This window comes from Cervus elaphus, chromosome 20 (assembly GCF_910594005.1).
Source record: "Cervus elaphus chromosome 20, mCerEla1.1, whole genome shotgun sequence".
Taxonomy (NCBI): Eukaryota; Metazoa; Chordata; class Mammalia; order Artiodactyla; family Cervidae; genus Cervus; species Cervus elaphus.
Window position 1 is genome coordinate 47,074,708 of NC_057834.1, and position 21,253 is coordinate 47,095,960.

General features: G+C 43.7%; 1 protein-coding gene across 29 annotated transcripts in view; it reads right to left on the reverse strand.

The window, feature by feature from the left end:
* Window positions 1-1,600: 1,600 nt before the first annotated feature.
* The window catches only part of LOC122677200 (phosphodiesterase 4D interacting protein), a 236,882-nt gene continuing 217,229 nt past the window's right edge, over window positions 1,601-21,253 (reverse strand). For 12 of the 29 annotated variants that reach the window (XM_043877092.1, XM_043877102.1, XM_043877091.1 and 9 more), the window contains 10 exons: window positions 20,094-20,283; window positions 19,376-19,500; window positions 9,189-9,428; window positions 7,809-7,925; window positions 7,034-7,260; window positions 5,806-5,949; window positions 4,580-4,718; window positions 4,232-4,278; window positions 3,314-3,365; window positions 1,601-2,640 (listed from right to left, as the gene is read on the reverse strand). In XM_043877092.1, coding sequence (XP_043733027.1) covers window positions 2,495-2,640; window positions 3,314-3,365; window positions 4,232-4,278; window positions 4,580-4,718; window positions 5,806-5,949; window positions 7,034-7,260; window positions 7,809-7,925; window positions 9,189-9,428; window positions 19,376-19,500; window positions 20,094-20,283 — 1,427 coding nt within the window. In that variant the 3' untranslated portion in view covers window positions 1,601-2,494. Of the gene's footprint in view, window positions 2,641-3,313; window positions 3,375-4,231; window positions 4,279-4,579; window positions 4,719-5,805; window positions 5,950-7,033; window positions 7,261-7,808; window positions 7,926-9,188; window positions 9,429-19,375; window positions 19,501-20,093; window positions 20,284-21,253 lie in introns of all 29 variants that reach the window. The other 17 variants (XM_043877116.1, XM_043877100.1, XM_043877110.1 and 14 more) reach the window with 3 other exon arrangements.

The following is a 21,253-nucleotide window of genomic DNA, read 5'->3' on the forward strand; positions in this document are numbered from 1 at the left end:
GATCTGTTTCATTATTTGTTCTTTCAGGGACTTTCTTTTGTTCTTTGAATTGGGAGTAGATCTTCCTTTTCATTTTACTTAACTTTCTCTGTCTGTATGATTTTAGGAGAAACAGTTATCTATTGTGGTCTTGAATGGCTGATTTTATGTGGGAGTGTCCCTGTGTAGCCTCCATGAGTCTCATATTTTTGGTGTGAGGGCTGGTTTCAGATGGATGCCAGTCATGTCTTTCCTCAGTTTGTGCTGGTCATTATCCCCTTGATAGTGGGGTGTGATTGGTGGTATAGTATCAAAAGCCTGTGCTGGATGTGAGGTGGGGCTTCCTCTCTGCTCTGTGTCATGGCTGTCTCAGGGGTAGGGTGTGTTCCCCAGTTGTTGGAGTAGAAGCCTTGAGGGTTGGGCTTAATCAGGCTGTTGCCCTTGAGTACATGCCCTGCCCCATGGAAGTGAGTGGTGAAGCAAGTGAGGGCCATGTATTCACACAGGATATACATCTACAGCTCCACTCAGGGGCAGCCCAAGGTTATGTTCCTATTGTTTGTCTCAGATCTAGTATAAGGCTGTGGTGTGGAGTGGGCTGGGGCTGGAGGTTGGGGGGTTGTGGCTGCACTGCTGCCTGAGATCTGGGTTGCCTCTGTGGCAGACCTCACCCAGGACTTGTCTGCCCATATCTAGCGCTCAAATGGAAGACAAACCTCTCCATACATAGTGTGGTGTGTTCGTGATGGCCATCGAAGCCCCAGCTGGACCCTACCCCAGGGCCTCTGGGTTGTCTCTGCCTAGTTAGGTCATGTCCTCTCTCAGGGACTGTCTGCTCAAGATTCATCCCTTGGCCCTTGCATACTCCTGTTGTGCTGCCCTCTGCACACACTAATATTTGCTGCACCTACCCCTGTTGCTCTGAGCCCTTACTGACTATGGCATCTGAGGCTATTCCAGGAGTACCCTGGTCTGTCTCTGCAAAGCTAGATCGAGTCTCTGTCAAGATCTTGTGCCAGACTGTGGTGTGGAGTGAGTGGAGTCAGGGCATTGGCCCCTTTGGATTGGGAAATACAGCAAGGAGGCTGCTCACAGTGCACGACTCTCCACCCTGATTGTCAGCAACCCAGCATGTGCTCCTGATAAGTAGTCTAGACTTCTCCAATCCTTCAGTCTCAGATTGCCCAGGAGGCAAGGGGGCCGGGCCACTCCTTGCAGGACTCCAGGACTGGGATGTCCAAATTGTGACTTGACCTGCTAACTCGAGGGCCAGGGTCTATCCTTGTGGACCTTCTCTTTGCGGATCCCGCCCAGGGGCCCAGGGCCCAACCTGATTCTTTTCTTTCCCATCCTACCGAGTTATGTGTAGATCCTTCTTGCAGCTTTGGTTTTCAGGAGTTATGTGAGTTTCCAGTTAGTTTCCATTAAGAAGTGTCCCACATGTGAATGTATTTTTGATGTGTTTGTGGGGGAGGGGATCTCCATACCAACCACTATAGCATCTTGATTCTGCTTCAGATGCTGAGCTTTTTAGTGAGTTTGTCTTTCCTATTCTTACACACTCACCCTGCAGACTGGTAAGAAATTGGAAGGTAAGCAGGCAAAGAAAACTATTTTTTTGATACATAGTTTGCTTTAATAGCCACCAAAAAGACTGTGTCATTTCCTTTCACTGACCCTGTCCACCAGTTATGTTAGCCTTCCACATATCACTATAGCAACATATATAAATATATATCATACATTTATACACACATACACACTTTCTAAAGCACTTTTGTGAAGACACAGACTAGGCTTCAGCACAAGCACAACTGGGGTCCTCTTGCAGGTCACTTAAAAGTGATCACCGGTTTGCTTTACACAAGACTTTCAGTGGGCTTGCTGTGGCCATTAGTCCCTAGTTCCCAGAGAGAAGTTGGGATGACAAAAGGGGACAGTATATGTAAAGTCAGTACAGCTTTTGGAGATCACAATAGAATATAAGAAGGAGGTCTAGGCTAAGCATGAGATGGCATGGGATGGCATATGGGAGTCACCACTCCCACCACATGGATTCAAAGAACTCAGGTGCTGCAGTGTAGACTGATGCCCAGCCTGACAGTGACCCAGCTGCATGGGTCCTGGGTCAGGTAGTCGGGCCCCTGCCCACACTGTCCTGCAACACACCGCTGCTCAGGCCTGTGCTTTCAGATCTGCCAAGGAGCTCCAATGTGGGGACCACATGCTCCAGTGTGGGGAAGCAGGTTCTGTTTCCCCTGAGCTGACCCTCTGAGGACAGGTGATGAGGCAAAAAATGTCTGTCGCTGGCTCCCACGCCCCAGGGTGTTCAGAAGCACTGTCACAAGGTCCTCTGCTCACTAGGCATGTTTTCCTTAGTGCTGAGCCACGGGGACCCTGGCTGGTTATTCCTCAACTGCAGGAAAGGCCCTCTGCCTTTCACCCTGCCCACGAGGCCATATCTCTGACTCCTTCCAGACCCTCCAGTAGGTGTGGAGGAGGGCCCAGATCCTCCTCAGCAGACAGGGAGCTGGGAAGAAGGGGCGCAGGCCCATCCTTCTTGCTGTTTTAAGGACCTCTGGTGGCTTCGCTTCTTGCATGTCTCCTGGAAGGCAAGGGTCACAGGACTGGAGTGCATGGCAGGGCCCTTAGGGATTTCACCTGGAGACCAAAGTAACACAGTGGAAGTCAGAGTCCTTCATCAGGTCCTGCTGCTGGCTCACTGAGGCTGAGAGACCTGAGTGGTGACAGAAGCCAGGATCGCGGTGGGAGCCTGTCAGGAGGATGAGCTGAAGGGAGGCGCTGAGGTCTGGGGAGCAGCTGGTGCCACCAGGTCAGAGTGAAAGCTTCCCACACCACCTGTGGTCAGGTCTCTGCTCAAAGCCACTGCACACCAGGTGGCCAGACCCTACGGCTCCCTCTTCCCCTGAAGAGGGGAAGAGCTCACTCTCCATTTTGCTTGGGAGAAAGAGGATGACTTTTGTCATTTCCCAGGAAAAGATATGCTTAGCATGAAACAGGCACATGTAGAAGTGGCCTGCTGTAAGAAGGAGAGGACATTTTGAGGCGGGCCCCTTGTTAAGTTTATGTTCTGTTTACTTGATGAGGAGATGGGGGGCACAGGTCAGCAGGGCCCTCAGAAATCACCTAAGTCTAGTGCCTCCTGTTACAGATAAGGGTCAGTGGTCTCACAGAGACTGGGGCCAGCCAAAGCCACACAGCCAGTTAGTGACAAGCCTGGGATTAGAACTTGGGCCCTGGTCCATTTCCAGTGGCCTAGCAGAAGTGGGAAGGAGACTTCCAAGCCAGCGGGTATGAGAGGCTGTTGGGTTACCTTTGCTGGGACAGGAATAAGGCTTTACAGAAGCAGTCTTGTAAGAGTTCTTCTAAAAAGGCTCAGGAAAGAAAGGAATCAGAAGAAATTAGCAGGAAAAAAATCAGGGTTAAATTATGGCCCAACCCATTTTCACACTGTGGGGTCAACATCCTTTTAGGTTACAATTTAGGAACATTCCTAGGAATGGGCTCAACTGATTATGGCAAAGCTTTAAAGTCCAAGGTAAAAAGCTTAGTTTTTGACTTTGAAGCCATTTTTAACACCTCAAGTTTTTTTTCAAAGTGGCTGCTAGAGAATGCATTGGTATTTTAAATAAACGTAGAGAATGCCTGCCTTATAGATAATCTTTCCCTTTAAGTTTCAGTTTTTCCTTATTTCCAAGTTCTCTTTTAGATCAATAAGACCCAATGATTTTCTTTTGTGTTGTTTCCTAAAGAAAAATATGTGGAAATCAAATTGCTGCTTTCAGTCCAATAGTGTGCAGTGAAATCAACTTGTTAGGTGGCATCTTTCCATCATTTTTTCATAAGTGACACAGGAACCCCAGAACCCATGACTGGCCTCAGGATTCCTTTACTGGAAAGCTCATTCAGAGGCAGACCCCAGATGTCCTCTGATCCTGAGAATCAACTGAACTGCATTTCTCCCCAGTCCTGACACGGCATAAAGGAGAGAGGATTGGGGTCAAGAGAGAAGATGATGACAAAGTGAGAGTGAACTGGGAAGTCAGGGGAGGTTTCTGATTAGGGTGGGAGGACTGATGGGGATGGAATCTAGAGGGATGCTCACTGAGGACCTGTGTTCTCACAGGTGGACCAGAAAGTTCCTCTTGGAAGGTCAGCGCAGGTCGGGAGTCACCTGTGCATTGATACATTCGGTGATAGTTTGCTCTGATCAGTGCAGTGGTTTCCTTACCTCCAAATTAGTCCTTGCCTTCTTCAAAACATCGTGTGTCCTGGTCACTGAAACAACAACAAAACAGTTCCCAAAGGCAGAAGTTACCAGCGGGGTCCACATCTGTCTTGGGTGTGTGTGTTCTGGAGCTTGTCTTTCTGGCCACTCAGCTTGGGGTCTCCTGCTCCCCTCCACCCCTCACATCTCCTCCTCTGCCTCTATGATTACTGATGGCACAGGAGGTTCAGGGATGTCACGTCAGTCTCCCCCACCACCTAGCCTCTCTGGTCACTGTCCATTCACAGCACAAGTGGGGAGCCTGGAAGGCCCCCCAGTTTCCTGTCCCATTCCCTGGCTCAGGGCACCCACACTGGCTGAAGATGAACTGTTCCATGCTCTCCTTCTGCTGGTTGGCGGTCTTCAGGCGCTCAGATGTACTCTGAAGGAGACTCTCCTGTTTGGATAGTTTGGTTCTCAGTTCCAGAAGTTCCTTTTTCAAGGACTCTCCCTGGGAAGAAAAATAGGTGCTCTGTCAGTGGTCAGAAGGCCTAAAGCACCCTGTGATTTGTGGTTCTTTACAACCCCAAATAGGATTCTGCAATCTTAAGTATTTCTGGGCCAGATTTCCCTCATCAAAGCCTCTAAAACCCTCCAGCAGGTGATGGCTCAGGATGGGCCATGAGGTGGGAATACCGAGGACCTGGAAGCCCCTGTGCAAACAAGCACAGGCCACACTCTAGCTGCTGCAGAGAACCTGAGTCCAGGCCACACTGAAACTCCCAGCTGTGAGTAAGAGCTCTGATTTAGTGCTGACATAGTTACATCACTTGGGCATCAAAACTTGGTCATTAGGAATATTATGCCTGGGGAGACAGGGCTGGCCTGAGACGGTCTACAAGTCTGTAAATATATCTGCCAACCTCAGGATGGCAAAATACTTTCTCCTTGGAATTAGCAACATTGGATCCCCTAAAGTTATCATTGATACTGGTCTGGAGTGAGAACCCTAGGAGAGATTTTGAAATCTACCTAATCCAAGATCATCAACCAGAATGGCCTGAGATCTGAGGGCACCAGGGCAGGCTGACTCTCACCAGGCTTGACCCAGAGACACAGGTTTAAGTGGAAATTTTTCTGGGATTTCAGTGGGTGGGTAAAAAGGGCTGGTCCACTCCTGGTGACATTCTGTGATCCTGTCTGCCTATGTGGACCTGGGAGTGCGTGGGAGTGGGCTTAGGATGGAAAAGGATGTGTTGACGTTTTAAATGGCCCTGAACTTCAGCTCAGCTGAACTTTAGAAAGTTAAAGGGATGGAACATTTGTGGGTTAGCAGGGCTCTCATGACTCTGCCTCCTCTATGTTCTTTTCTTCTCCTGTCTGGCTCCTTATCCTGGGCGTCAGGCTGGGGGGAGAGGGATGTTTTCAGACCTGCACAGAGCATGGTCACCACGGAGGGGAGGTCTCCCTCCAGGGACACACCCCTCAAGTCCCCTTCGTCCCAACTGCCCATTCGGCTCCTGACCTTCAGGCTCTGCAGGCCGAGGAGGTAGAAGGCTAGTTGGGGGCAGAACAGGTAGAGGATGCTGGCTTCTTACCACTTGGCCCACAAGCACAGGGCTAGGGGCGCTTGGCAAGGCCGCTCGCCAGAACATGGTGAGGAGGGAGGCCGACTCCTCCAGCCGCTGGTGCAGGGCGGTGGCGCTGCTCCTCAGCTCCTGGATGCCTTCGCTGCCCATCACCTGGGAAGGGGGGAGTAACCATGGGCATCCCTGTGGCTGAGAGCACAGGCCTCGGCTTCCTTTGTGAGCGAGGTATGGCCACAGGCTTGGCTTGAACCTGTGAGACTTTTTTCTAACCTAGTAGCCAAGGTTCTCTGACCTTAGCAAGGACCTCCCACTTTGTAAGAATTCATTTGATTCCACACTTTTTAGCTTTCAGTCCTGCTTCGTGCTCTGGAGTCTAAGGTCCCTATTTTTGCACTGTACCCCCACCCCTACTGCCCTTCCCTAAATCAGGCCTTGTGCTTCAAATGGGCTGCACCATTTGTAGCTGGAAGGACTGAGCGCTTTCCCTTCACCTGGCATGTTCTCCTCCCCAGAGAACTGCACACCCCCTAGTGGCACCCTAACCCCCATGAACCTGTCACCTTCCTTCTGGGGTAATCGCCACTTCTGGGTTCACTCCGTCACACCCACAGCAATTCCGGCACTGTGCCTGGAGCCGCTTGTTGTATCTGTTGACTCAGGTGTGGGCCTCCCTCTCACGCGCGGGGGCTCCTGGAGCGCGGACAGCACCGCGGCTGATGCCTAGGTCTCTCCCTGGGGAAAGACTCTGAGAAGCCTTTCGGCCTGCTCTCCTCCCCTGCTCGGTGTGAGCAGAGAAATCCAAGGCTGCCACTCTCCTCACCCTTCCCACACATCTGGCCCATATGGGTGAATATTGTCAATTCCCAGGCAACTGATGAAGTGATTTTATCCTGCCCACAAATGATCATATCCCAGTGTGACTTTAGCAGATAGTAAGCTACCAAACAGCACTGCAAGTATGTTGATGCCTGACATGCTCTACTGATGAGGATGGCAATGCTGCACATGCTTTTCTGTGGTTCTCAGGGGAAATAGAGAGTCAGCTACATCTGGAACAGAACGAAGCTTGTAGTGAAACTAGCCGGTAAAGATGGAAGGCCTAGCTGGATGTAAATGGAAGATACATCCTCAGCTGTGAGAGATGTGGAGCAGGAAAAAAGATAGTGGGAGAAGGAGCTAAAATCAAAAGAAGAAAGGCTTAAGGAAAAGGTGCACCTAAGAGCTAAAATGTGATTACCTCTATGCCTGGAGCTTCCAGACCAGAGAAGCTGCAGGTCGGTCTCACAAGTGATGCTATCTTCTTGACCAGCAGTCTGCCCTCCCCAATCTGCTCTCTTAGGGCACTATAGTCATCAATGTGGCCAATGACGTGGCGGCCATGCTTATTGGCAAAGGAGCCATCAGTAGCATCACCTTCCAGCTTGGGAGGGTTCTTCGTTACTGGAGAAGCATCCAAACCCAGCTCTGAAGAATAAAACCACAACAACAAAGAACCCACTGTTATTCATAGTCATCCTCAGTTCAATCCAAAAGGGACATCAAATAGTAAAAGAGGCCAGAAACAAGATCACCAGTTTTGGAAAGCACACCTGTGACGTCCATACATATTCTGGGTTCTATATTATTATAGTCTTTCTCTTAGCATCTCATAATCATAAAATTGCCAGGAGGTAAATTTTATCCTTATTGACATTCAGGACAGACATTAATTTTTTTTTAAATTTGGGGGTTGAGAAGACATAGACAAGGAAATTAAGCTGGATACAGAGAGCACTTTCAAGAAGGAAGAGGTTACAGTGCAGTGAGGCAATACCAGAGCAATAGGAAAACCATAGGCGGAAGAGTAGTGACAAAAAAGGCAGCCACAGGAGGTGGAATGATAGGGCTAAAGGCCTTGGGACATGCAGAGAAAAATCTCTACATTCAAATAATGTGTATACAGAGAACCAAAAGTTACTTGTATTAATAATTTTCCATCATTAGACCCTGAGTTCTGTGGTTGCCCTCTTTACCGTTCGTCCTACTGAAGGTTGTGGTCTCTGGGCCAGGAGCCGCAGAAGAAGAGCTGGGGAAGACCAGAACTGGAGAATTCATGCCCACATCCCGAACTGGAGGGGAGGCAACCGAATCTGGGGAGTAAAGACAACCACAGCTTTAGGAACCCTGGAACACACCACTCCACTGGAGATCTAAGGCACCATGACTCTCCTCTCATTTAGTCATCACCCATGTACCACAATCAGAAGCAATAACAAACTAATCACTTATTTTGAAATAAGATGTGAAGGCTGTTCCATGAGAAAAAAAACTTGTAGTTTGAAAAAATTATTAGATGTATTTTTCTAATCCCAGATTTGAATATAATATTGTATGCAGTATGTCTAATACAATGCTTTGTAACTAAATATAAATATGCATAAATATATGCAGTACATATGTTAAAATACTTGATCAAGAAGTGAATGGATTTATGGGGATTTAACTCTGCACTCTAATCACCATTCTGATGAGTCAGTACTAGAAAATATGCACTAGTATAAGAAGAATAGGCGACATAAGCCTTGGTGAGTTTGAGATGTCCTATTGGAGACCAGACCGCAATCTGGAAATTATCACGAAGAGACTGATATGATCCTACTCAGGCAAATGTGGCTTAGAACCGGATTTCTAGCTCAGGCCTCTCTGCCGTATGATGAGGAGTGACTGAGCCAGCAGGGATGAGTCCTGGCTGGTGCTATGGGGAGGCACTGAGAGGCAAAGCCTGAGAGGGAAGAGAAGCAATACCGAGACAGAGCATCATGAGGGAGAAGGAACACAGCAAACCAAAACTTCTGCTTTGAATCCCGGGTTGGCCTGTTAACGCCCACAAGCCTCAGTGTATCCGTTAATTGTCCCGGTGCCTGTATTTTCTCATGTGAAATACAGAGATAGTAAATCCTGCACTAGCTCTGATGAAATTATTTGAAAAATTATTTGAAAACATGGTAAATTTTAAAACACTCCACAAACATAAGGAATAGGCATTAACACATAGCTGTTAACTGTTTTGAGTACTTCTTATGGTGTCAGGCACTTGTAAATTATTTCATTTAATGCTCCACATGATAGTTGATATTATTATTATCCTCATGTTAAAGATGAGGAAGCTAAGGCTTAAATACTTGAGGAGTTTTAACACTTTTCCTAAGGCAAACAACATGTAAGTGGCAAACTCAGAATCTGGAGCCAGATCTGACCCTAAACTCCATGCCCTCACGGTGCTGTACTGAAGCATCTCTGACTTCACCCTGACCCTAAGGAGTGTGGAAGAGGCAATATTGTCCCTTCCACCACACACATCCTGGGGACCTTCCCATTGGCTGAGGGCTTCATGGTTCCCTTTTCCTTCCTACCTTGGAAGAACGGCTGCTTGTTTCCAGGGTCAGTGTTGGTGGGGAATTTCTGGTTAACGGAGGAGGAGATGAGGCTGGCTTTGCTGGCACCACCATCCAACTGCTGTTCCAGCTGCAGTCGCAGAGAGTTGTTCACCTGAATGCTCTGCTCCAGCTGCCCTCGCAAAGCTCGGATCTCTGCCACCAGGTGGCTCAAGTCACTGCTCAAAGGGACTTGGTGACAGGCATCCCAGGTGTAAGCTGAAAAGAGAGAGAGAGGTCTGGTGGCATTGCTCCAAGTGTTTCCAAGCATCTGTCAGAACACTCTTCTGTGACGTTCCTTTCTGCCAAGGACCCCACTGTAATCTCAGAATCCCAGGAATATTGTGGCTTAGAACCTGCTTAGAACCATTACATCCCCTGCTGTGATGGGGATGTCACTTTTCCTGGGTGAGGACTCGCACATATTAAGATGGTACACACTCCAGCCTGGAGTTTCCTTGAGACTCAAATGACCCTTATCCACCTAGAAGGCGCATGATTGGCAGATGAAGTCAAACCTAATATTTCTCCTCTTTATTAACCTTAGTCCTGGAGGCTAGACAGCAGGGTCTTTCAAGGCAGAAGATCAATACTAAGCTGGAGAAGTGCACAAACTGAGGGAGAAGAGGTGATGCCCTCCACATTCAGGAATCAAAGGGGAGAGGAAGAAGAAGGCATCAGGCCTTTGGGCAACACTTAAGATTGGGAGGGATAGGGCTTCCCTGGTGGCTCAGTGGTAAAGAATCTGCCTGCTAATATAGAAGATGTGAGTTCAATCCCTGGTCCAGGAAGATCCCACATGCCGTGAAGCAACTAAGCCCATAGGCCACAACTACTGAGCCTGTGCTCTGGAGCCTGGGAACTACAACTCTGGGGCCCAAGTGCCTAGAGCCTGTATTTTGCAGCAAGAGAAGCCACCACAATGAGAAGCCCATCTATCCCAACTACAGAAAAGCCTGTGCAGCAATAAGACCCAGTATAGTCAAAAGTAAATGAATTTTTAAAATTAAAAAAAAAAAAAAAGAAAGAGGGGGATAGATGAGAGATCATAACTAATTGGACTCCTCAAGTTCTACTTGCTTTTTTACCTGCACTCACCACCCATAGCCTTTCTCTATGTACTCGGGGAAGAAGAAATCTAAGAAATATTCTATAAGACTATAATTGCTCATCTAAAAATATTGACATCAAATGTGTTTAAAAAGATAGAATTTGTTTCAGTTTTTATCAAGGTAATAGGATGCGTATACCATATGATACATACATCCAGTTGCATCAGAGCCACAGGCCTTAACCAAACACATTACTTCTGCAGTGAGCTATGTGACTATTCTCACAAAATGGAATAAATGAAGAGGAGTGCAGGACAAGATGGCAGAGTAGAAGGACGAGCTCACCTCTTCTTGTGAAAACACTAAAATCACAACTGACTGCTAAACAATCATCAACAAAAAACACTGGCACCTACCAAAACAGATATTCTGCATCCAAAGACAAAGAAGACACAGTGAGAGAGTAGGAGGGGTGCTTTCATGATATAATCAAATCCCATACCTGCTGGGTGGGCTACCCTCAAACAGGAAAATATACTGCAGCAGTTCTCCCACAGGAGAATTCTGAGCCCCACACCAAGCTTCCCAGCCTGGGGATCTGTAATAGGAAGGAGGGGCTACTGGAGCATTTGGCTTTGAAGGCCAGCAGGGTTTGAGTGTAGGAGTTCCACAGGGCTGGGAGAAACAGAGATTCCAGCTTTAGAGGGTACACACAAAGTTCCATGAGCACTGGGACCTAGGCCAGAGCAATGACTCCATAGAAACCTGGGCCAGACCTACCTGCAGGTCTTGGAGGGTATCCTGGCTCTCTGTAGGGACATGGGCACTGGTGGCAGAAGCTCCAGGGAATATTCAACAATGTAAGCTCTCCAGGAGGTCGCCACTTTGGCACGGAGACCTGGTCCCACCCAACAGCCTATAGGCTCCAGTGCTGGGATGCCTCAGGATAAACAACCAACAGGAGGATAGGGACACAACACTACTCATCAGCAGACAGGTTGAATAAAGTCAGCTGGAGTCCACTGATGCCTCTAAACATACCCCTCGACCTAGCTCTGCCCACCAGAGGGGCAAGATCCAGGTCCACCCATCACTAGGCAGGCACCAGTCTCTCCCACCAGGATGCCTGAACAATCTCCTGGACCAACCTCACCCACTAGGTGGCAGATATCAGAAGCAAAAAGAACTACAATCCTGCTGCCTGTGGAAAGGAGACCACAAACATGGAAACTTAGACAACATGAGACAGCAGAGAAATATGTTCCAAACAAAGGAACAAGACAAAACCCCAGGAGAACACCTAAGTGAAGTGGAGGTAGGCAATCTACCAAAAAAAATTCAGAGTAATGTTGGGTAAAGATGATTCAAAATCTCAGAAAAGAATGGAGGCACAGATCAAGAAGATACAAGTAATGTTTAACAAAGAGCTAGAAGGTATAAAGAACAGAGTTTAACAATACAGTAACTAAAATGAAAAAGGCACTAGAAGGAATCAGTACCAGAATAAATGAGGCAGAAGAATAGATAGGTGAGCTGGAAGACAGAATGGTAGAAATCACTGCCATGGAACAAAAGAACAAAAACAAAATAAGGACAGTTTAAAACTAATGCTCTGTGGAGAGGATATTGGCCCTCCTACAACATTCCTTTCCATGAAAAAGTCTACAACTGGAGTGACTATCCAATGCTGGTTAAGAAGCTGGGTTTGGACTACTCTTACCATCTGTCTTCATGAACTAAAATCTTCTAGTGTGAACAAGGAAAAGTGACTGATATGGAATCCATGAAATATATCATGCAATATAATAGTATGTAGCACATTTCTCAAGAATCATTCTTGAAAAGTCCTTTTCTTCCCCATGGATAAAGAATCCACATTACAAGGAGGATCCTTACAGGAAGGGTGATCCCTGGAACACCATCTGCTGCTGTGAACACCAGGACATAAACTCACAAAGTCCAAGTCCTAGAGGTGGCTATGACACCACGGTGGCAGATGTCTACCTGGCATCCGAGTACAAAGTTGTTGCCATCAGTGGGCCCACAGTACAAGGCAGTCTCCCTGTTTTTTTTACTGGAGCCATTTCAACAAAACTCTCCATGAAAGCATCCCAGAGGCCTAAGAATCTGATTTTATCACCATGAAACCAAGTTGTAACTTGACATAAAATGAAGGAAGGAGATGAGGGAATAGAATGGAATAAAAAGTTTCAAATAAGATGCCAAAGGCACTATTTTAGCTATGTTTTTCCATTCAGAATTAGTCTTAATAAAATACATTCAATTTTTTAAAAAAAAGAAAAAAATTAGGACAGTTTAAGAGACTTCTGGGACAACATTAAATGTACCAACATTTGTATTATAGGGGTCCCAGAACAAGAAAAGAGAGAGAAAGAGCCTGAGAAAATATTTGAAGAGATAATAGCTGAAAACACCCTTAATGTGTGATAGGAAACAGTTACTCAAGTCCAGAAAGTGAAGACAGTCTCATACAGGATAAACTCAAAGAGGAACACTCTGAGCCACATATTAGTCAAATTGGGAAAAATGAAAGACAAAGAAAAATATTAAAAGCAACAAGAGAAAAGCAAAAAATAACATACAAGCAAATCACTGTAAGGTTATCAACTGATATTTTTGGCAGAAACTCTGCAGGCCAGAAGGGAGTGGCATGATATATTTAGAGTAATGAAAGGGAAAAACCTACAACCAAGAACAGTCTACCCAGCAAAACTCTTGTTCAGATGTGATGAAGAAATCAAAAGCTTTAAGACAAGCAGAAGCTGAGAGAATTCAGCACCACCAAACCAGCTTTGCAACAAATGCTAAGGAAATTTCTCTAGGCAGAAAAGTAAAGGCCACAACTAGAAACAAAATTACAAACGGGAAAGTTTATTGGCAAGGCAAACCTATTATAAAGGTAAACATACTGTAAAGGTAGAGAATTATCCACACACAAATATGGTATCAAAACCAATAATCATGAGAAGTGTATAAAAGCATGCTATCGGAAATTCATTTGAAAGTAAGAGATGGACAACTTAAAACAACCTTGTTTATATATAGACTTCTATATCAAAACCTCATGGTAACCAAAAAACAAAAATCTACAATTGATACACACAAAACGGTAAATCAACCCAAACACAACATTGAAGACAGTCATCAAACCACAAGAAAAGAGAATATAAGAGGAAGGGAGGAAAAAAGACCTACAAAAACAAATCTAAAACAATTAACAAAATGGCAATAAGAACATGCTGCTGCTGCTAAGTTGCTTTAGTCATATCCAATTCTGTGTGACCCCATAGATGGCAGCCCACCAGGCTCCCCAGTTCCTGGGATTCTCCAGGCAAGAATACGAACATAGGTATCAGTTATTACCTTAAATGAGAATGGATTAAATGCTTTAATCAAAGGCATTGACTGACTGAATGCATACAAAAAAGACGCATATATATGCTGTCTACTAGAGACCCACTTAAGAACTAGAGACACATACTGACTGAAAGTGAGGGGATGGAAAAAGATGTTCTATGCAAATGGAAATCAAAAGAAAGCTGGAGTAGCAATACTCGTATTAGACAAAATAAACTTTAAAATAAATATATGACAAGAGACACAGAAGGACACTGCATAATGACCACAGGAGCACTCCAGGAAGAAGATATAACAGTTGTAAATATAAATGCACCCAACACATGAGCACCTCAATATATAAGGCAAATTCTAACAGCCATGGAAGGAGAACTTGACAGTAACACAATAATAGTGGGGGACTTTAATACCCCACTTACATCAATGGACAGATTAGCCAAACAGAAAATCAATAAGAAAACATGGGCCTTAAACGAAACATTAAACCAGAAGGAGTCAATTGATATGTTTACAGCATTCCATCCAAAAGCAGCAGACAATACATTCTTTTCAATTACATATGGAACATTCTCCGGGATTGGCCATATGCTGGGCCAGAAAGCCAGCCTTGAGAAATTTAAGAGAACTGAAATCATATCAAGCACCTTTTCTGACCACACACTATGAGATTAGAAATAAACTACAAGAAAACTGTAAAAAAAAAAAAAACAAAACCACACAAACATGTGAAGAAAAATAATATGCTTCTAAATAACCAATGGATCATTGAAGAAATCAAAGAGGAAATTTAAAAAATACCTAGAAACAAATGAAAATGAAAATGTGATGATCCAAAACCTATGGAACACAGCAATAAATCTTACCTAAGGAAACAAGAAACATCTCAAACAACCTAATCTTATACCTAAAGCAACTAAAGAAAGACAAACAAACAAAATCCAAGGGTAGCAGAAGGAAAGAAATCAAAGATCAGAACATAAATAAATGAAATAGAGACAAAGAAAGCAAAAGAAAAGATCAATGAAATTAAAACCTTGCTCTTTGAAAATATAGACAAAATAGATAAACCTTAAGCCAGATTCATCAGAAGAAAAGAGAAGGTTCAAATCAATAAAATTAGAAATGAAAAAGAAGTTACAATAGAACCACAGAAATACAAAGGATCATAAGAGACTCCCACACAAGCAACTGCATGCCAATAAAATGGACAACCTATAAGAAATGGACAAATTCTTAGAAAGGTACAATCCCCCAAAACTGAGCCAGGAAGAAATAGAAAATATAAATAGACCAATCACAATTACTAAAACTGAAACTGTAATTAAGACACTTCCAACAAATAAAAGTCCAGGACCAGATGGCTTCACAGGCAGATTCTATTTAGAGAACAGTTAATACCTATCCTTTGGAAACCATTTCAAAATATTACAGAGGAAGGAACACTCCCAAACTCATTCTAAGAGGTCACCATTACTCTGATACAAAACCAGACAAAGATGCCACAAAAAAAGAAAATTACAGGCCAATATCACTGATGAACATGACACAACAAAATACTAGTAAACTGAATCCAACAATACATTAAAAGGATCATATACTATGATCAATTGGGCTTTATCCCAGGGATGCAAAGATTTTTCAATATCAACAAATCAATCAGTGTGATAAACCACATTAACAAATAGAAGAACACAAATCACATTATCATCTTAATAGATGCAAAAAAAGCTTTTGACAAAATCAACAGCCATTCACGATAAAAACTCTCCAGAAAGTGGGTACAGAGGGAACCTATCTCAACATAATAAAGGTCATATGTGACAAACCCACAGCTAACATCATACTCAACAGTGAAAAGCTGAAAAAGAAAGTATTTCCTCTAAGATCAATAACAAGATAAGGATGTTCAGTCTTGCCAGTTTTGTTCAACATAGTTTTGGAAGTCCTAGCCACGGTAATCAGAGAAGAAAAAGAAGTAAGAGGAATCCAAATTGGAAAAGAAGTAAAACGGTCACTATTTACAGATGACATAATTGTTGTTGTTTTGTTGTTAAGTTGTGTCTGACTCTTCTGTGACCCCATGGACTATAGCCCACCAGGCTCCTCTGCCCATGGGATTTCCCAGGCAAGAATACTGCAGTAGGTTGCCAATTCCTCCTCCAGGGGATCCTTCCTGACCCAGGGGTCAAACCCATGTCTCCTGCATTGACAAGTGGGTTCTTTACCATGTTGGGAAGCCTGATATGATTCAGTTCAGTTCAGTTCAGTCACTCAGTCATGTCTGACTCTTTGCGACCCCATGAATCGCAGCATGCCAGGCCTCCCTGTCCATCACCAACTCTCGGAGTCCACCCAAACCCATGTCCATTGAGTCGGTGATGCCATCCAACCAGCTCATCCTCTGTCATCCCCTTCTCCCTCTGCCCTCAATCTTTCCCAGCATCAGGGTCTTTTCAAATGAGTCAGCTCTTCACATCAGGTGGCCAAAGTATTGGAGTTTCAGCTTCAACATCAATCCTTCCAATGAACACCCAGGCCAGATCTCCTCTAGGGTGGACTGGTTATTCTACACATAGAAAATCCTAAAGATGCTACCAGAAAACTATTAGAGCTGATCAACGAATTTGGTAAAGTTGCAGGATACAAAATTAATACACAGAAATATCTTGCAATTCTATACACTAACAACAAAAGGTCAGGAAGTGAAATTAAGGAAACAATCTCATTTACCATCACATCAAAACAAATAAAATATCTAGGTGTAAACCTACCTAAGGAGGCTAAAGACCTATATTCTGAAAACTATAAGATGCTGATGAAAGAAAGACTGACAGATATACCATGTTCTTGGATTGGAAGAATCAATATTGTCAAAATGAATACACTACCCAAGGCAATCTACAGATTTGATGCAACCCCTATCAAATTACCAATGGAATTTTTTGCAGATCTAGGAAAGAAATCTTAAAATTTGTATGGAAACACAAAAGACCCCAAATAGCCAACGCAATCTTGACAAAGAAAAATGAAGCTGGAGGAATGAGGCTCCCTGATTTCAGACTACAGTACAAAGATACACTAATTACAGCAGTGTGGTACTGGCACAAAGACAGATCAATAGAACAGGATTGAAATCCTAGAAATAAACCCATGCACCCATGATTAATTAATCAACAACAAAGGAGGCAAGACTCTACAATGTATATAAGGTAGTCTCTTCAATAAGTGGTGCTGGGAAAACATTTACATGTAAATGAAGGAAATTAGAACATCTCTAACACCATACACAAAGACAAACTCAAAACGGATTAAAGATCTAAATGTAAGACTGGATACTATAAACTATAAACTCTCTTGGAGCAAACCTAAGCAGAACACTCTTTGACATAAATCTCATCAAGTTCTTTTTGGATCCACCTCCTAGATTAAAGAAATGAAAACCAAAATAAACAAATGGGACCTAATTAAACTTAACAAGCTTTTGCACAGCAAAGGAAACCATCAACAAAATGAAAAGACAACCCACAGCATGGAAGAAAATATTTGCAATCGATTGACAAGGGATTAATCTCCAAATTATACAAAGAGCTGATGCAGCTCAATATTAAAGAAACAAACAACCCAATCAAAAAATAGGCAGAAGATCTAAATAGACATTCTCCAAAGAGGACATTTCAGATGGTCAAAAACCACATGAAAAGATGCTTAACATGGCTAATTATTAGAGAAATGCAAATCAAAACTACAATAGGGTATTACCTTACACTGGCCAGAATGGCCATCATCAAAATATCTTCAAACAATAAATGCTAGATTGGTTGTGGAGAAAAGGGAAACTTCCTATCCTGTTGGTGGCAATTTAGTGTAGCCACAGGGAGAACAGTATGGAGGTTCCTTAAAAAACTAAAAATAGAGCTACCATATGATCCACCAATCCCACTCCTGAGCATATATCTGAAGAAAACCATGCTTGGAAAAGATACTTGTGCCCCAGTGTTCACAGCGGTACCGCTTACAATAGCCAAGACATAGAAGCAACCTAAATGTCCATTGACAAATGAATGATTAAAGAAGATATGGTGCATGAATACAATGGGCTATTACTTAGCCATAAAAAAGAACGAAATGTCATTTGCAGCAATATGGGTGGACCTAGAGATTATCATACTAAGTGAAGTCAATCAGACAGAACAACAAAAATATAATATCACTTATATATGGAATCCTAAAAAATGACTACAAGTGAACTTATTTACAAAACAGAAACTGACTTACAGACTTAGAAAACAAACTTCTGGTTACCAAAAGGGAAAGGTGGGGGGAGGGATAAATTAGGAGGTTGGTATTAACATAAACATCCTCTGTAATAACTTATATCAGAAAAGATTCTGAAAATGAATGGATATATGTCTATGTATAACTATATCACTTTTCTGTACACCTGAAACTAACACATTGTATATCAAATATATTCCAATATAGGTTTTTTTTTTAATTTTAAAAAAGAAAAAAAAAAAGAACAAAGTGTGAAGACTTACCCAAACAAATTCAGATTTTACTATAAAACTCTAACAATGAAGACAGCTTGTTATTGGTGGAAGAATGGACACATTGATTAATGGAACAGAGTGAAGAATTCAGAAATAGACTCACACATACATTGGCAAGTGATTTTTTTTGCCTTGGCAGTTGTTTTCCAATGGAGATGCCAAGCAATTTGAGGATGGTCGTGGTGATGAAAAATCAATTGTGTTTCTATATCCTAACAAAAAAATTACTTGGCAGTTGAAATGAAAATGTTATCCCACACATGAGAAATATTTATGTAAAAATTAAAATATGAAAGATGAATATACCAAAAATTACAAAATATTACTAACAGAAGTTATGGTCAATTGATTGTCAACAAAGCTGCCAAGGTAATTAAATGGGAAAAGGACATTCTTTGTAACAAATGGTGCTGGAAAAACTGGATATCAATGTGGGGAAAAAAGAACTTTAACCTTTTTCTCACATATCATATACAAAATTAATTCAAAATGAAACACAGGCCTAAACATAAGGGCAAAAACTATAAAACTTCAAGAATAAAAATACAAGGAAATCTTTATGATCTTGAGATAGACAAAGTTTTCTTTGCTAGGACATAAAGAATAGCATAAATAATAAAAGAAAAAAATTTGATGTTCAATAAAATCTAAAAAGTGCTGTCTTTCAAAGACACTAAAAGGACTTACAGAAATATCTGCAAATTATTTTTCTGATAAATTAATTATACCCAGAATAAAAATGTCTTTAAAGAAAACTTTTTTCTCACTTGGGGAAAGGTCAGCATGGGAGCTGGTTGTCTGCAACAATCACTGCGAGGGTGATCAGAATTCACATCTGAGATGTTTTCAAATGATGACACCACCAGAATGGTTCTTTGCATTTTTTTTAAATCACTGTATAATCTGGACTTTGATTAACTTGTCTCAGACCATCCAGGTAGGTGGAGTTTGACTCTTGTAGCCTATTTTTAAGGATCTGTAGGCCGAATCTTGCTCTTGTCACCAGCATCTGGGTTTTGTGTGTGAGCGCTCCCCCCTTCTTATTGGGATCCTCAATGACTGAGCCTTTTTCTCAGATAGAACGAAGTAAGTTTCCAAGATCTCCGGAACTCCCAAGGTAAAGACTTCACTGGAAGCTTTAGCAAGAACAAGAAGCTCACAGGGTGGGGAAGAAGGGGAAACATACCTTTCAGCCCCTTCTTGGAGTCACCATAAAGTGCCTCATAGATCTGTAGCTCTGACTGGAGGGACTGGAAGAGCTGCTGTTTCTCTTCACACTGCTGCTGCAGGAGGGCCAGCTTACGCTGCAGCCTGGAAGGGAGAGGCAGGGGTCCACTAGGCAGGTGGACTGCCATCAGGGCAAGAGGCGCTGAGCCAACTTCTGCATCATAGAATTTTAGCCCTAGATGTCACCTGAGGTGTCATGAAGACCACTGCCTTTATTTTACAGATGTGGCAAGACAGGCTCAGAAGGTAAAGTCCCTTTGCTTAGAATTGTGCTGTTAGCTATCACACCTAGGACACACTACCTGGTGTTCTTACTGCCCCACCGTGTCTGTCATGTTGTCCAGCAGTTACAGGGCTTATGCTGGGAAGCAGCATCAAGGCTGGTGTAGACCTCCTAGGTTATGATGGGACTAATACCCTAAAACTCACTGGAAGAACTTTCTCCAGAATCTGATATGCTGAAGCCTTACAGAAGAGGGTTTTACTCTCTCAACTTTGGAGTGAAAAAGTCATTCCTAGAGAAGTCCTTTCTTCTGTTCAAAGTTACCCATAAATCTGAACTAGACTAGAGAGGGGATATCGAGATTTCCGAAAAGGACCACTCACTGACTTGCCAATATCCCTTTTTCTAAATCTGAAAATGCAGCCACCTTCCTTTTCAACGGGCTCCCTCTAACCTGGAGTCTTTCTCCTGGAGAGACAGTCGTTCCTCCTGGAAATGCAAGATCTCCTGCTGCTTCTCCTTCAGATCTTCCAGTAACTGCTGCCGGTCCACCTTTTGGTGCTCCAGCTCCATTTCCAGCTCTTGAAGCCGGGATCGAGAGGTCAGCAGAGCCTCCCTCAGGCATTCTGTTTCCTGGGAGTGCTCTGGTAAGCAGACCACAGGAGTACTTATATTGTAGGGTCAAAGGTCAGCAGGAAGATAAGCCCAAGTACATCCATCCCGACAAACAGATAAGGTGAAAGGAAGGCCAGCTTATGCTGCCGGGGAGGCAAAGCCAGTGTCTGCTGTTACATCCACACGCTCCAGGGAGTGGGAGCCTCTTTCTCTGCAGAAAGAGGTTGCTGCTGTGATTCAGTATGGCCCACCTTGGTTTTAGGGAGCACACTCTGCTTCCTAACTCTATTTTCTAAGTACACACATACCCTCTATGCAATAATCCACTCGTGAGTTTTGCCAAGGATCAAGAGGCTTATGTAGAAACCTCTTTTAATGTCTTTTTCCTTTCCATTATTTCATTCTGGGCTTAATCCTCTTAGCCACTATTCTTTGTCTGTTTGGCTACTCAATAAATATTTGTAAATAAAAATAACTTGTGATTGAAAATACATTGATTTCATTAACTCAATTAACACTAAGGTCAGCGCCTACACTCTACCCCAGGCCCCAAAGGAAATGATGTCCACACATGGATGCCCGCTCAATAGTGTTGAGAAAACTCTGGAAGATGTTTTTCTAGCACCTTCAGACACAGTCATGAGGACCAGGGACCAGAGGAGCCCTGAGTGTATGAGGAGGGAGATGGAGAGGAGACATGGGGACAGCACATCAGCACGAGAGGGACACAGGGAGCTTCAGCAAGGTCTTGGAAGAACCTGAGAGGGTGTGTAGGCCTCCTGATCCTCCCTTTCCTGGATCCAAACTAGCTGTGAGTTGTGGGGAGGTAGGACAGGCACTAACTGGTGTCCAGTTTGATAACTAATGACTGAATTACTGAAAGTGGGTTGCACAGAAGTGGATTTCCTAAAGCTCCTCCTCCCTGGAGCCTAGGTGTCTGAAGGCCCATGGTTGGGGGTTGTCAGGAAATAGCCCTTTCTAGAGTGAGAAAAGCTAGGG